Source organism: Parasteatoda tepidariorum, chromosome 5 (genome assembly GCF_982258835.1).
Source record: "Parasteatoda tepidariorum strain Cologne lab strain chromosome 5, Ptep-v5.0, whole genome shotgun sequence".
Classification (NCBI taxonomy): Eukaryota; Metazoa; Arthropoda; class Arachnida; order Araneae; family Theridiidae; genus Parasteatoda; species Parasteatoda tepidariorum.
The window spans coordinates 69,438,038-69,455,959 of record NC_141759.1 but is presented as its reverse complement, the minus strand read 5'-3'; the positions used below and the strand labels follow the sequence as shown (position 1 = coordinate 69,455,959).

The window sequence follows — 17,922 nt, the reverse complement described above, 5'->3', positions numbered from 1 at the left end:
AGCTTCATATATACTCTACCCTACAACAAAGGAACGGACTTAAAGTTGTAATAGTACAAAGGAAAGGAATTAATATATTATTATTAGAATGAACTTTCACGTTCTAAAGTTATACTGGGGATTCTTTTTATGGTACTCAACTTCGGGAACGGTATTTGTTTTCATTTCTGAGGTCAGAATGTTTCCACTTTGATTGTATTGATTTCGAACGTGGATCTCTGGTTCCTCAACGTCAATTTAACTTGTCCTACAAATATTCCTTGGTGTTTTTCCTTCCAGTGAACTTTGAGTTGGCCCGAAAATGATATTTTATACCAATATCTTTCATGGAGGTAATAACTTAATACTACTCCTTGATACTGGTTTATAATATGATCTAAGGTTTAATCATTCAAGAAATTATATTCGGCAGCTTTGCGAAATTGACAGAGAGTGGGAAGAACCCAATACCAAATGCCATTTGTCCGAAATGCCCATGGAGACTTTACCATGGAATTCACTAGGAACAACACGCAAATACATCAGATCATATTATGAGAAGCAAGACTAAACATGTGAACCGGTTTGTTGTAAATTCGTTGGTGTTCTTTTCATTATTGTAGGATAATGCATTCTGAAGTACTTCAGTATATATTTTAAACATTAATCCCAGTGAATATACTTACCTGGGCAACTTATTCATCTTTACAAACTAGCGCATGATAAAAAAAACATTTATTTAATTTTTATAATTAATACTTCTCAAAGTAAAGATATATATAAAGACAATATATAAAAGAAAGAACGTATATTTTAAAGAATTTGATACTTAAACGTTTTTGTATTTGTCAGATATGTTTCAAAAATGCATAGAGATTTAGTGTTCGTGAATAATATTGAAGCAAAGAAATTTAAAAAAAAACGCTGTTGAAATCTGAGAAAATAATTATTTAGAACATAGAAAACTTCAAAACTTATTTGCCGGATAAAACATAAGTGTTTCGAAAAATAGCCTTTTAAGAATTTTCAGTTTCTGTAAGACAATTAAACATACTTTTTTAAATTTTTTATTTCGCATTTCTTAATGTTAATTTGCCAAACGTTGTTGTACTGTTGAAGCAATGTTGAAATTTTTCATCTTCTTTCCTGGATATATATTTTAGAAAAATATATATTTTTAAAAATATATTATATCTATCGAAAATATATTAACATATAATACATAAAAATCCACAAATTTCGTCTGTGCATAGTCAGTTATATAAGACAAGATAAAACTCAACATCCACAAATGTCTGAGCCACTTCAATTTTGCGCTTAATAGGGCAGAAAAAGGCATGAACAAGCTGGGTTTAATTTTCTACTAATACATTATACAAAATCTTTTTTTGAAAGCTTGTATTTTTCTGCATACTGGATTTTAAAATTTTTTTATAAAATAAATGTATAAACTTACTAGTGTTGTAATGACATAATTAAAATATTCTGTTAACATATCCACCTTTTGCGCCTAGAAAAAACGAAAGGGAAGATATTAGAAAAATACATGATAATTTAATATTCATTTGAGCAAAGTAGTTGTCGACAAATAGAAAAAATATGTATCAAAACTACCAATATGTGTAATACGAAATAGTCACTTTTTCATAAAATTGTTTATGATGAAGTTCTGCAAAACTTACAGTCAGGGAGGAAAACTTAGTTAATTTTAATTACAGTAGAGACCCAATTATCTGAGTTTCCGCTTTAACCGAACTATCAAATATTTCAAGGAAATTTTTGTTCTAGTTTATTTTTTTATTTTTGAAACTTCCGCCGAAAAAATAAATCTGAATTTTATCTTCTAAAACACTCACGTAAGCGAAATCCAACAACTTGATCCGAGGAAATAATCGCTAATATCGTCAATAATGAAAATGAATCAAGCAAAGAGGATGAAGACAGTGACGATGAAAATCAACATATAGAAATCTCCCATACAGACGGACTAAAAGCTATCGAAAATGCTATTGAATACATGGAACAAGAAGAGGCGACCCCAGCTTTCCTGTTATTCCTCTCCCCCCCCCCCCAAAAAAAAATGGCAAAACATTGCTGCAGATAGGCGCCAAAGTAATGTAGAACGAAAAACGATTATGGTCTTCTTTAAGTAAAATTTCTATAATTCTCGGAAAATATGCTCTTTAAGTGATTATAAGTAAAGTTTTTAATTACAATCCGAATTGTATGTGGTGTACTCTTTTACATTTCGTATTTGTTAAATATATTTAATTTATACCTATTCTTTTTCGTTTCCTTTTTATACTCTTCGCCTTAACCGAGTTAGCCGTGGTCCACATTAACTCGGATTATCCAGATTCTACTGTATTTTTGTTAATTATTCAGAATTTCTGTTTTCTTTTAAGCTTTCTAATTTTTTCCTTACTAATAAAACGAGCCAAATATTTTAAGCAAATTGAATCCAAATCAAATAATTTATTTATGACTCTACAGATTATTCTTAAATAATACATACAAATTTTTTAATGTTAATTTTCTTATCTGTAGCATTACTCTTATTAATTGCTTATATTTTAGATTAATTAATTATGGATTGAGTTATACTTTTTTTCAATCTTTAAGGGCGTATCATAAGGTATTTAATACTTACTCAATCGTTAATGTGATTATTATTCAAAAGTTTTATATTTTTTATTACTAAGGAAAAAAGCTTTTTTGTACCGTTACTTAAAGATTTTCCAATTTTATTGAATACACATTTCTTATGGAACAGTTTTGTAACCATTGCCACTATGAAAATTTATTTCCCTATAAAAATATAATTAATTAATGTAATTTCCAATATTTTGCTTAAGGACAGTAAAAATTAAAAAAATTTATTTTGCCCTATGGTTTGAAAAACGGATTCTGTAGAATGCAAAAGAATTTTTGATTCTTATCTATATCTTCCATAAGTTTTCGATAAATGGTTATAAAAACAGAGAGTAAAAACAGACTGTAAAAAAAGATTTTAATTCATTTTTGCTATTTCACTAAATTTTGCTAACTTAACTTTTTTTATAGAAAAATTTTAGATCTAAAATAGAAACTATAAACATATTATAATTTATTTTTAACTTAAAAAAGAAATATTTGAGAAACAAGATTAAAATTTGTAAAAGCACAAAACTTTAACAAATGTTTACAAAAGTACGTATCATATTATGATATCTTACTAAAATGAGGTCTAAATCCCTCTTTATATTTGTATTAATGTAAGAATAATACACACGTATCTTAATAACTAAATCATAAAATTTTTTTATGCATTCTTTGGTTTCTATCAAATAGTTATGCACAATACATGACATTTATAGTTAGTTTACAGATTTGTGCAGTTTTCGTATAATTCGATGTCGTTTTGTAAAAAAACTTCTCTTTTAGAAGGAAAAATATTCAAAATTCAATAGGCCTAATCTATGATTGTCAGTTTAGTTGACTCAAAAGAATCCGAAGACATTTCAAATGTCTCAGCTCATAAGAAATTTAAAAAAGAGAATATTTTGAAATTTTTAAGAACTTCGATTTTTTTTATTCTTCTAGCTAAGCTAATATTTTTTCTTTCCTTATGTATGCACTTCCACGCCGACTGTTGCGATCACGAAAAAATGGAAATTTGAGCGCTGAGCTGAAAGGTCATAAATGTAAATGCCCCAAAGGAAGAATTTTTTTATGTAAGAAAGTAAAGTTTTGAAAGCAGTAAGAAATTTACATTTTCAAAAGTGTGAAAAAAATACATTTTTTGAAGTACTTAAAATAAATATCATATCGGGTGGAATAGAAAAAAAAATCTTTTGAGATTTATATTGGAAATATAATTTTAAGCATGTCTTTATTTTTAGTATTTAAATTCTTAACATTGGTTGTAAGGTATAATAAAACACAAGTTTCAATATATATATATATATATATATATATATATATATATATATATATATATATATATATATATATATATATATATATATATATATATATACACTGGTTATCATAAATTAAGGAAAAATCACAAAAATAGCGATAACTCTTTCAAAAGTAAGCCAAACCGTGCAAAATTTGCATATGTTGTCCACTAAGAGTAGCTGAGTAAAATTGCAATATGCAAATTAGTGGCGCTGCACTCGGCTTACGTCATCTGCCTGGAGCATAAAAGTCCAAGTTTGAGAGAAAGCACACAAATTTTACTGTGATTGCGACATTAAAAATCTGAGATAGCCAATTCGTAATAATGACCTCTAGGCATCATTTGCCTGAAGAACTACGATGGAGAGCCATCGGGAGACTAGAGGCAGGGCAGAGTCAATCAGAAGTGGCCAGATGGCTAAATGTGAGTCCATCTGTGGTTCATAGACTTTGGAGGCAATTTCAAACCACAGATTCGGCATCTAGGAGGTTCAGTCAAGGACGGCCAACTGTTACGACCAGTGCTGATGACCGATATTTGACATTAAGTGCACGCAGGAATAGAACCGCTACTCCGACACATCTTAGATCCTCTCTTGCTGCAGCCACCGGAAGGTTGGTGTCAACGTCAACTGTGCGCAGAAGGCTCCACGAAGGTGGTCTGTATGCGAGACGACCAGCCATTTGCGTGCCGCTCACATCACGCCATAGGAGAGACCGTTTGCAGTGGGCCCGACAACATGTCCACTGGACGTCAGATCAATGGAGGCCTGTTCTCTTTACGGATGAGTCCAGGTTTAGTCTAGAAAGTGACAGTAGACGTTATTTGATATGGAGAGAACCTGGGACCCGTTATCATCCATCAAACATCCGTGAAAGAGATGCATACGGAAGAGGCAGTGTCTGTGTTTGGGGAGGCATATCCTTAGGAGGGCGCACATACCTCCATGTCTTTCCAAGGGGAACCGTGAATGCTCAGGTTTATCGAGACAACATCCTTGATGCTTATGTGCGCCCATATGCCGGGGCAATTGGTGATTGCTTCCTGTTACAGGACGATAATGCAAGACCACACAGAGCTCGCATTGTTGATGATTATCTTCAACAGGAAACAATTACTCGCATGGAGTGGCCAGCTCGATCCCCGGACTTGAATCCTATCGAGCACGTTTGGGATGCTCTAGGGAGGCGTGTATCTGCCATCAATCCGCCCCCTCAGACCCTTGCCACGCTTGCAACTGCTTTACAAGAGCAATGGCTCTCACTTCCTATTGAACTGATAGACCGCATAATTGAAAGCATCACACATCGCTGTTTGTGCTGTATTGCTTCTAGAGGCAATCATATTCCATATTAAAGGTACTTTTTCTATTGCAAACCGATACTTCCAATTTGTTTATTTTATACATGTGCTAATTTCTATACTACTATTAATGTCTGATAATTTCTTTTTATGTTGTTTAATACCTTACTATGTGTTGTATATTGTGGGTAAGTTTCATAAAATTCCATGTGTAATTTCTTGAGTTATCGCGATTTTTGTGAATTTTCCTTAATTTATGATAACCAGTGTATATATATATATATATATATATATATATATATATATATATATATATATATATATATATATATATATATATATATATATATATATATACACAGTCCAGTCACATTAGTGTGACCACCTGTCAAAATCCAGAATAACCACCTTTGGCAGAGCGAACCGCTACGAGACGTGCAGGAAGAGAGTCAATTAGGTTTCTGAAGGTGTTCACTGGGATGTTGAGCCATGCCGACTCCAGGGCCGTGGCCAGCTGCGCTAGATTACGCGGTTGAGGATCCATGGCGCGAACAACCCGATCGAGGTGGTTCCACAAATTCTTTATTGGGTTTAAATCCGGTGAGTTTGCTGGCCAGGGGAGTACGGTAAATTCATCCTGGTGTTCTTCGAACCACGCAAATGCACTGCGAGCTGTATGACACCTCGCATTGGTTGGTGGTAGATGCCATTATTCTAAAGAAAAATAATTTGCATGTAGGGGTGGACGTGGTCCGCAAGGACAGATACGTACTTGTACTGATCCATAGTGCCTTCCACAATGATGAGTGCACCCAATGAATGCCAGGAAAACATTCCCCAAACCATAACGCTCCCTCTTCCAGCCTGCAGCCTTCCCGCAATTGTTGCAGGGTGTTTGCTTTCAGACGTTTCACGCCGCATAGGCCAACGTCCATCTGTCCCATGGAGCTAAAATTTGATTAATCGGAAAAAGCCACCTCTTATCACTCTGTGGACGTCCAGTTGCGGTACTGGAGTGCAAATTCCAGCCTTCGTCGCCGATGAACAGCAGTCAGCATGGGTGTATTAACCAGGCGTCTGCTGCGGAGGCCCATGCGCAGCAACGTTTGCTGAACAGTTGTTGAGGATACACACTTGGTAGCCCCTTGGTTCACTTGGGCGGTCAGTTGCTCAACAGTTGCACGTCTATTCGTCTGAACGCATCTCCGTAGCCTTCGTTCGCCTCTGCTATCTTTGGCCCGTGGTGCACCACATGTGCCACGCCGCTTGTTTTGTATAGTGCCATTTTGCCATGCACGGTATACTTTCACCACGGCGGCACGCGAACAGTTCACAAAATCAGTCGTTTCCGAAATGCTTCCACCCTTGGTCCGAAAGCCAATAATCATGCCCTTTTGGACGTCGGATAAATCGCTATGTTTCTGCATTGCGCCAACGACTGAAATGCTTTTCGATGCCCTAGGACATCCAATATATACACTACACTGTAATGTGCTGCCACATGCACTCTGTGATTGATTATTACACGTTGACGTCGAAAGTAGGTGGTGGTCACATTAATGTGACTGAACTGTGTATATATATATATATATATATATATATATATATATATATATATATATATATATATATATATATATATATATATATATATATATATATATATATATATATATATATATATATATATATATATATATATATATATATATATATATATATATATATATATATATAGCCCTATAAACGGGTTGTGGTTGTGTGACGTGGGCGACGCTGCTCCACCGCCGTGGCTTCACCACAGGTACCCACTGGGTAACGAGAAGAGAGTAGCAGTTCTGGCATTCCTGTGGCCAATGGGACAACCCCTAAGTGCCCGACATTAAAAAAAATAATAATGACATTAAATGTGATGGCATGTCTTCGGATCATCCCCAGGGATGTTTCCCAGACCGTCGCCAATAGCCCATTGCTCAGCTCTAGTGCGACGTAATTGAACAACTTTAACGATTGAACTCTAAACAAGATATATAAATATATATAGGGAGAGTGTGAACTAATCGTAGGAATTGAATAAACTTTATTTGACGTCTCTGTTGGTAAATTGGGGATTTGTTCACGATTATAATCGACAATTTGCAATAAAGAAAGCTTTTGCGTTTCATCATAAATAACACTAATTAAGAAGTTTTGATTTCGTTTCACTGTCCTTTCTGACGTATCTTTGACGTCTCGAATTTATGACTCAGCTTTTCGACGATTAGAATCATTGAACCATTCTCTAAATTTTCCTAGCCATTTAATGCCAACTCAAACAAAAAGTTTCGACCCATTGAAAGATTACAGCTTTTTACCGTGGTAAAGTATAAGAAAAGTTGAAATCCCCTTTCACTTTCAAAATCTTTAACTAGCGGAATTCAGAATAATCAGCAGTCTTTTCGAAAAAGAAAGTCTGTTTGAAAATATCGCGATCGGTTAACATACTCTTCCGTTAAGTACCATAAGTGCTTTTTCATCGTTTTATTATGCAACATATATCAAATTAGTGGATCATGACTTATTCAATCATGCTGTAGTTTAAGATCATATGGAACATCATCCGCAGCAAACGAAGGATAGCATATAGCACAGTTGTATTATGCTTCTAGTTTACGTTCTTTATTATACCCTGCTTAAGCAATGAAAGCAACAATATTTGCAGGATACAAAATGGACAGAATCCATCAAGCGCTCTTCGGTTTTATAAAGTATATTCCTCTTTCAACTGCCTCACCCAGAAGTGTCAACATCAATTAAGTTCCGCAAATCAGCAAGAGGAATCAAGCTCCTTCGTTTGTGAATAGAAAGTTTTCTTTTCTAGGAATGCATATAATGTTCCTTAGTTTCAAACTCATGTCTTTGATTTCTAGGGTCTTAAATAAAACTTGTGTGTTAATAGTTGACAGAATAAAACCTTTGAATTCAATGAAATTAATGTGTATTCGAAACCTGGTGTTGCATTAAACAATTCGCTGTGAACTGAAGTCTTATTCTTCTAACTGATTCTTATAATTACTTGATGTCAGCACTCAAGTATGAGGAACTTTGTCACGAAGAGTTTTTTAAATAAACTGAGTACTTATGCCGATGATTTTCTAACTTCTTTATCTGCTAACTGCATTTATTAACAGCACTTTAAGCAGAATCTTATGTATCAAGTGGTTCCATAAAATTTGTAATGCAGAAATCCTCAGAGAAGCAAAACAAAAGCCGTTTGAATTAGTAATTAAAATGCGAATGGGAAACGGATTAATCATGTTCTACTCAAATTTGAAATAAAACTAGCTTTTGATTGGAACCCTCGGGGCAGTAGAGAAAGAGGAGGATCTAAAAATACTTTGAACAGAATGATTGCAAGTGAATTGTAAGCAAAAGGAAAGACATGGAGAGAGGCAAATATCTGACCACAAATAGAGTAAGATGGAAAGATATGATAAAAGCCCTATGCTCCGATTAGGGGTGAAGAGGAATATGTATGTAGGTACTAGGAGGCTTCGCCCCCAGCTCGCTGGCGCTCGCCAACCCCCGGAACTGCTTTCGCAGTTCATTTCGGATTGCTTCGCAATCCAATGCTCGCTTTGCTCGCTCATTGGATACGTTCTTAATGTCTAGCTTTTGTATACTTTTTGGAACACTGAAGTTCCGAAAACTTTTCACTGTAGAAAATTCTAAACCTGTGCATTTCAATATTAATTTGAAATTTAAAACAGATCGCATATTTTTCTTAATCACACTATTCTAAATTTCAGTTGTTGAGAAAAGTAACTGTTGTAAGTTTTGTTTTAAAGTCTTTCCCACCATAGGGCTAAAACCATGTGGTGTAAAACAATATGAAATAGTACTGAACGCCGGATGTAAAGCATCGGCTTCGATGAAGATAATTTTGTGAGAATGTTTTTGATAATTCGGTGAGAATTCACCCGATTAGACATATGATACTACGTGCTCTTGCGCGCCGAAGCCTATCAATTAAAACGTATTAGCGTTTTATATAATATAGATTAGCCATATGATGCTTACTACGTGCTCTTGCGTGCCGAATCCTATCAATTAAAAATGAAAACTGTTGCCAACGCGAGAAAAGAAATATCATGGGTTTTATTGATACATACGTATTAGCGTTTTATATAATATAGATGGGCTTCTGATTGAAAGAGTTGCTTTTTCTACGGGAACTTTACCTTCTGTGAGAATTGCCTTTCGTTGACGAGTCAATTGGTTTAAATTCCTGGATTACTTTTTGAGGGAAACTGCTAATAAACCAGCAATGCTGGAAATGTAAACATCCGTTTTGAAGGTGGAAACAGACCAGTCGATAAGCTGTGAGGGGTGGTAGCCATAAATTATTCGCGATCCATTTTGTCTCCGAGTTCCACTCATTATCTTTTCGTCCCCCTATTAGAATGAAGATTCTCAATTTGCCCTTGTTGGCTGCTTACCAACTTTCAGCATTATAAGTGGACTATCAGTTACTCATATTTGCATTCATTTAGAGGGGAAAAATGAAAAACTGTCACAGTTACCTCGGTGACAAGGAAGCTCTAACATATAACGTAAGGAGTTTCTTCCAAATTTTACCTAAATTATACGCTAACTTAACGTAACAAAATTAAAACTAATTTCTAAACTCATTTCAATTAATTTATGTTGTATACATTTTGATGACGATTTCTTAAAGTGATAACTAAATTTAAAAATAATGATAATCTTACTGAAAATTTTATTAACAGTCATATAAGCACATAATAATTAATCACTTTCTTACTTTTATATAAACTTTCTTTTTGATACATTGTATAAAATTCGTAAAATAAAATTCAATACAGCAGGAGATTTTTTTAACTATACTTTTGGACAATTAATCAATATTTTAAGATATTTTTCTAAATTTTAAAGTTTAAATTTAGTGTTTCGTCATTTGTATATAAAATAAAAAAGAAACGACAAAACGTATAAAATATGAAACCGTAAATGCATGGCTATGTTTAAAATGAAATAACTTAGAAGATAAAATTTCATTTTTGATGCCTTTAAACTTTAAAAATCTAAATGATATTTTTAAAATATATAATAACAATTAGTTTTAATTTTTTTTTTTTTTTGTAAATAAATTTTATTAATTGTTGCTTCTGATTTTTTTTTTTCATTTCATTATTTTAATTTAAAAAAATTTCAATTAAACAAGCTGTACCTTTTAGTAACGTGATGTTTAAAATCTTAGGATCTCAAACAAAAGGATAAATTCGGAATTCTTTAGCAACAAGATTTATTTCTTTTTATATGAGAACATGTACGGATAGTTTAGTAGTCACAAATGGCAACATCAAAGTATCTCTAAAAAGAATGAAATCATTTGGTGTTCCCATTTCGATGTTGTTCCTGAGGGGAAAAAATCTTCACTCTTATCTTTATGTCTTCCGAATCTACTATCTACTGGGTAAAAAAAGGGAAATGAAAGCTTTGAATGCGGTGGTTTTGTGCAAGATAGTTTTGTTCTTGGAAAAACTATCATGGAATGACTTATCTTATCTCAACATGCTATCCGCGTTTTGATAGCAGCATGTATATTTATAAAGCTTTTATATTTGCATAGAGATAGTCAGTCGTTGAATAAAAGTTACTTAGTAGCTTAGAGACTAAAAATACAAAATCTCTGACAAAAGCTAAAGGGTGTTTAAAAATTTAGCAAGCTTTTCTTATTTTACTCTTTTGCTTAAAAAATATTTAATATTTCTTTTGTATTTAATTATTTGGTTTTTATTTTGAATATTTCGCATTTTTATGCACCAAAATGAATAAAGTAAATTTTTTTACGTATACGTTTCTATTCAAGTATCACTAATGTTAAATAAATCTATTTCGATAAACACGTTCTTTAAGTGGCTTTCTGTCTAAAAGAAATTTAAAAGAAATATTTTAAATTATTTTAAAACGATTGATCGAAATAAGGTTTTTTTTCAACGAAAAGCATTATTGCTGAAAGCAAAAAGAAACTTTTCTCTTATTTTTGAGTTAACTATCAAAGTCTGCTATCAAAAGGATAAAAAAAAAGAAATGAAAACTTTGATTGTTAAGGTTTAGTGCAAAATTGTTTAGTTCATAAATACAATCATGCACGGTAAAAAAGTTTCTAGCAAAATTACCTTACTAAGTACTAGTAATATAACATTTCTGGTAAAAAATAAAAATTATTAGAGTTAATATAACCAAACTACGCGGTATTAAGCATTTTTGTTCATATGCTAGTGGTTTACTGGAAACCCAGGTTTTGAAAATTATAGTTTTAATTATCACACATTTAGTAAAAAATACAAAGCTGATGAATAAATTTAACCTACTAAATGGTTTTTATGCCATACTCTAAGGTATCATGATAAAATTACTAAAATTTATTCATATTTATTAAAATAATATTACATTTATCAAAATTTGTCCCTTATTATAAAATCATATTTTATTGTAGAGCTAAAAACACGGTAAATTTTATCATAATTTAGTAGCTTCGATCATACTTTATTTCTCAGTGTATTATACGCGTACATTAAAAGTTACTGCTTATCTGATCTAAAAAATTTTAATTTTCACTTTTCCAAACAAATCTTTTACAGATCTTAGTTTAACAGTGGCAATGTAAAAGTAGGGATGATTTTTAAACTGATGCAGTTCGCACGGATGAATATATTTGTAATAAAATATAGTAAATATGCAGTTGCATTTAAAATTGTTATATTAAGTATTTTAATTAAAACATGTGATGTTAATAAACTGAAATTTTAATGTGGTATTTCACCTTGCTTGGAAAACAATGAAGTTTTTCTCGTATAATATATAAATATCTTCAATACACGATATTTTTAACACATTGAATGCCATGGAAGTCACCGGTGACCGGCACTGAGTTTGCTCGTAGCGCCACGGTGACCGGTGAAACCAAGATTATTAGAAACACATAATTCGAGTAAATTTTTTATTTTTTAAAAAATTATCGTTACTAAAAAGGTTTGAAGAATTAATGCAATATAGAACACCCAAAAATAGTTTTATTTATACGCACAGAGAGGCCAACTTGTTCCGGGCAGCGAATAAATATTCTTACGTGGTAGTTTATTAATCGCGATTCTTGGTTTAATAAATCAATTTAGTATATTTTTATCCACCACTATTTCTAAACAATTCGTAGGCTTATATAATTCACCTTATATAAGTCATGCTGAACCTTTTAAAAAAATAGCAAAATCTGTTGATATTTGCAAATTTAGTTTGTAGTTATTTACCACCTGGCCAAACGGGCAAGCCATGTAAACTAAGCGTGGCATTCAACGTGTTAAGAAGGTCAGCATTCGAACCTAATATTTATGCTTGTCATATTTATAATAATGACTATTGCTTCAAATGTAGCAGCTAAACCTTTTAAAAAACTAGCAAAATCTGTTAATATTTGCAAATTTAGTTTGTAGTTATTTACCACCTGGCCAAACGGGCAAGCCATGTAAACTAAGCGTGGCATTCAACGTGTTAAGAAGGTCAGCATTCGAACCTAATATTTATGCTTGTCATATTTATAATAATGACTATTGTTGCAAATGTAACGCTAAACCTTTAAAGAAACTAGTAAAACCTATTGATATTTGCAAATTTAGTTTGTAGTTATTTACCACTTGGCCAGACGGGCAAGCCATGTAAAATTAGCGTGGCATTCAACGTGTTAATAAGGTCAGCATTCGATCCTAATATTTATGCTTGTCGTATTTATAATAATGACTATTGCTGCAAATGTAACAGCTAAACCTTTTAAAAAACAAGCAAAACCTATTGATATTTGCAAATTTAGTTTGTAGTTGTTTACCACTTGGCCAGACGGGCAAGCCATGTAAAATTAGCGTGGCATTCAACGTGCTAAGAGGGTCAGCATTCGATCTTAATATTTATGCTTGTCATATTTATAATAATGACTATTGCTGCAAATGTAGCAGCTAAACCTATTGATATTTGCAAATTTAGTTTGTAGTTATTTACCACTTGGCCAGACGGGCAAGCCATGTAAAATTAGCGTGGCATTCAACGTGTTAAGAAGGTCAGCATTCGATCCTAATATTTACGCTTGTCATATTTATAATAATGACTATTGCTGCAAATGTAGCAGCTAAACCTATTGATATTTGCAAATTTAGTTTGTAGTTATTTACCACTTGGCCAGACGGGCAAGCCATGTAAAATTAGCGTGGCATTCAACGTGTTAAGAAGGTCAGCATTCGATCCTAATATTTAGGCTTGTCATATTTAGGCTTGTCATATTTATAATAATATGACAAGCATATTGCTCGTCATATTTATAATATATGACAATATTTAGGCTTGTCATATTTATAATAATGACTATTGCTGCAAATGTAACAGATATTTATATACTGATTAAAATTAACTTTAGAAATTTATATTTACTTCTTAGTAAAAAGCTTTTAATAAATTTATTAGAATCATAAGTGAGTTCGAATTCCATATATTTTCCTACTAGTTCAGCTTGAGATGAAGTAAAATGATACTTACATGCCTTAAAAGTGTATGCACGTTTTGTACATCTACGTCTACAACAAAGCTCTTGATGCCTTTTCTGCCTAGCTCTTTCAGCGTTTTCCGATAGTCTTTCTCCTCTTCGAATTGCCTGACTATAACACGTCTTTGTTTTATTACAGGATCCTTCAGCAATTCCTGCAGTCGAATTAAGGCTAGGAAAGAATTAATAAATCTTTTCTTTCGTTTCAGAGAAAAAAAACTAAGAATATTAACAAGACATGCAAATCAGTTCAAATCGAACAAAATGCAGAGATGAAATATTAAAAGGAATTAAATAATGAAGTAAAACAAAATTGACTTCTTTGATAAATATCTATTCTTATTTGGTTTAAAATTGTGATGAAATTGCAGGTTTTTTTTTGCATTGGCAGGAAATTACAAGTAATAACAATTTTTTTAAATTTTATTTTTGAAGTTTATTTTTAAAATAAATGATTAATGTTTAAAAATGTTTTTATATGATACTACTGAATCACTAATTTTTTTCACTTTATTGCATTAATATATTTATTCTGATAGCTGTTTAAATTAAACAAACTCATATATTATTTTAATATAATTTTTGTAATACTCTGTATAAAATAACTGTACTATGGGTGCATCATCCGGAAAATCCATTTTATCGTAATTTTTACAGTATTATATATTTAATTAGAGTGATTTAGTAATTTTACATTAATCAATTCTCTAAAAATTTCCATATACGAGATTTTCTGTCAGGTAAAAATAGATTTTACGGTAAAAAGTACCAGCATCCGGAACATATTACGGTAATGTTTACCGTAATTTGTTCCCGTTTACAGAAATTTTTATAGTGTATTATTGAATACAAAAACTATACTGATTACGAAATTACCGGTTGCTAAGGCACAATATAAACAAAAGAAGGACACAATAAAAATTTTCAAGAATTGCTTTTCACCCTGATTGAATTGATTCACGAAATGCGAAGCGAGCAATCATTAGGTTTCTTTTGAATACATTTATAAAGCATAGTCTGTAAAATTATTTATTTCCCATTATAAATGAAAAAAATTATTTGATTTTGAAATCATACGCCAATCTACTTTATATATTTTTTTCACTTCTATCTGACTACTGTAAACTAATTTTAGGGCAATAAGTTCAGCGGAAGAATCATATTTTACGTATAAATTCACGTTTTGTCCATGTTCTGACTCACTGCGCATGCCGAAACAACTTGCGATATGCATAGTCACGTGATATCGTTAGAAGAACTTATATGTTGAAAAGAACGGTTAAGACAAACTCATGCGGAAACTTCCTCCCAGATTTATCTTTCTCATTTCATGTTAAATAAATAATTGAAAAGAAACACGATCCGTCATTTCTAATAATTTATGAAAAGAATTTATCTTCTATTTATCTGTATTTCTGTACAACCGATATACAAGCATGATAAAAGTATAGTCAAGTGGACGGCAATGCTAAAAATATTAACACTATAATGTGTGGAAATGTAGTGAAAGCTCTTCACCTTTTCTTTTTTTAATTAAATAATTCAAAATAATTATAATCAAATTCTGACACCATGATATATAACATACTTAAACAAAATAACAAAAAATAATGCGCATTATCAACGAATTTTAATATAAGTATACAAAACTAAATATCAATATAATTTGGCAAAGTAGAGCGTTGTTAAATTTCCTTCATTGTCGTGCTAGTTAAGAAAGAAAAATGTGAAAAATGCTTGATTTAGAATAATCTTTCTTGGAATATCTTCAACACTTTTAAAAATGGCTTATCAAATTACGGGGTATGCGCATTATCCGTAAAATCCCTTTTACCATCAAATCCATTTTTAAAGTAAAATAAAATACCGTAATTTTTACTGTAAAATTTATTTAATCAGAGTGATTCAGAGATTTTAAGATAGTTATTACTGCAAAAATTACGGTATATCAAAATTTTTGTTCTGTAACTAGTTCTGGTAAAAATGGATTTTACGGTAAAAAGCACCGGTACCCTCCGTGCATCATCCTTAAAACTATAATTCTATGGTAAAAACCATTTCCACTGTGAAGTACTTTACCGTATCTTTCACAGCAATAAATATTTAAGTACATTTGATTTAGTGAATAATATTAATTTTATTCATTATAATTAATTGTCCCGCAGTAGACTGATCGTTAAAACACAATTCCCAGCAGATTACTGAAGTCAAGCATCACTGGCTACGGTCAGTGTGTGGGTGGGTGACCACTTGGATCAGTCTGCGTAAGGACCGAGGGTGTGATGTATTGGTTCTCGTTACACTATTCTACCGTAAAGTGCTCGACTTCGCGCGCAGGTCCTCGGGCTACCGAAGCGGGGGTGCCATCCCCTCGGCAGAGGATCAAAATTGTGATGGCATGTCTTCGGATCATCCTCAGGGGTGTTTCCCAGACCGTCGCCAGTAGCCCATCGTGCAGCTCTAGTGCGACGTAAATTAACTACAACACCAACATTATAATTAATTAATTATCTTCAGTGATCAATACAATATAAAATATTAAAAAAACTTACGAAATATCTGATTTTTTGTTGAGTAAAATTTTACGGTAAAAATGGAATTAACGATAAAAAGTACCGGCACCCCGGGTATCTTTGCCATTTTTTGTAATTTGATGAATAATTTTTTACTGTTCAAAGGCTGCTTCGTATTCTAAGCAAAACAAAAATCATAAGAATTTCGATCCAATTTCAACCCAGAATCAATATAGCTGTTGTGTTAAGAAATATTTAAAAGAAACACATTTTTTTGCAGAACTCTTTTATAAATATGATTATAGTTAATCTCATTCTGGTTATGTTATTAATACTAGCGCATATCTAACAAGTAATCATCCAAGCTTTATAAACTGGAAACAAGACTGACAGCCATTAAGAATGACGTAAAGCTTCGGGAAATATGTTTTCCAATAGCTATGATGGTATTACTTTCACTTCAAAGGCTTCTAGAACTTTGCTATCAGCTAATTAAAAGTGACATGTTACTGACGGTAAATCACTCCCATGTTTCATGTTTACGCTTGAAATGAGTGATATTAAATTCTTTTGGGTGCTTTTAGTACAACGTCTTTTCAAGTTGAATTTATGAAAGTCATAACTATGCTATCCCGCCATTTCGGTTGAAGAAATTTCGTCCAAACGTTTATTCTATGTAAAGAATTTTATAGCTTCGGAATACTTTTAACATTCTGGAAAGCATTTTTGGAACACAACTTTACTTGCGTTAAGTGAGAGATTTGGAAGGGGACCAAGTTTGTGGAACAAAAAGAACTTCGTGAAAGTATGCACATTGTTAAAATTTATAGAGGGTTACGTAATGGGTATAAGGGACAAGGCTTAGAAGTGCATTAATGCTAAAATATTTGTTATTTTTTAAAAAAATAATATTTACTGGTCGAAAGGAGATATCAATCTAAAAGCTAAATATGAGGGTGTTTTTCTATTATGAATAGAATATCATTCATATATACTTTAAATAACAAGACTATTGCTTAGTGCAAGCATTACTTGACAATTTGCTTCATTTTAAAAAGTGAAGAAAAATACATAAAAATTGAGGGCAAATTATAAAATGCCAAACTTTAACAAAATCAAAAACTGAGAAAGAATGTAGTTTTGAAGAAATTCGTGTTAAACTACGAATACTGATTATAAATTGCACATATCCTTTTAATTACAAAACTAACTTACTCAAAGATATGATATTGAACTATCGAAATTAGTCAAATAGTTCTTTTCACATTTTTAACAGTTATTTATAAAATAGATGTTTTGCTTTTATCATTAGTTATAATTATAAAACTATTTGCACATTGTTAATTCATTTTTATCTCTTCTAATGTAGATATAAAAATAATAATTAATGGTAACTAGCAGGAAAAATAAAAAAAAAATCTTATTGCACTAATTTTAATTAAAAAATTTATGCCTTACTTTATAATCAATCCTGCTGTTTAATGAATAGGTATTACTTAATTTGTGTTAAAAATGAAAGTAGAAAAACATAGCGAACAATACTTCAAGATTTCCAACGTTTCTTTCTTTTTATTTTCAAATTTATGCTACTT

The 17,922-nt window shown here is 31.9% G+C and overlaps 1 protein-coding gene across 1 annotated transcript in view; it reads right to left on the bottom strand.

Annotated features, from left to right (window-relative positions):
- Positions 1-17,922, bottom strand: part of LOC107444771 (glutamate receptor ionotropic, kainate 2) — a 112,313-nt gene that overhangs the window by 39,591 nt on the left and 54,800 nt on the right. Inside the window, exons 4-5 of the mRNA XM_071186014.2 lie at positions 13,811-13,989; positions 1,436-1,489 (exon numbers count right to left, since the gene is read on the bottom strand). Coding sequence (XP_071042115.1) covers positions 1,436-1,489; positions 13,811-13,989 — 233 coding nt within the window. The remainder of the gene's footprint in view (positions 1-1,435; positions 1,490-13,810; positions 13,990-17,922) is intronic.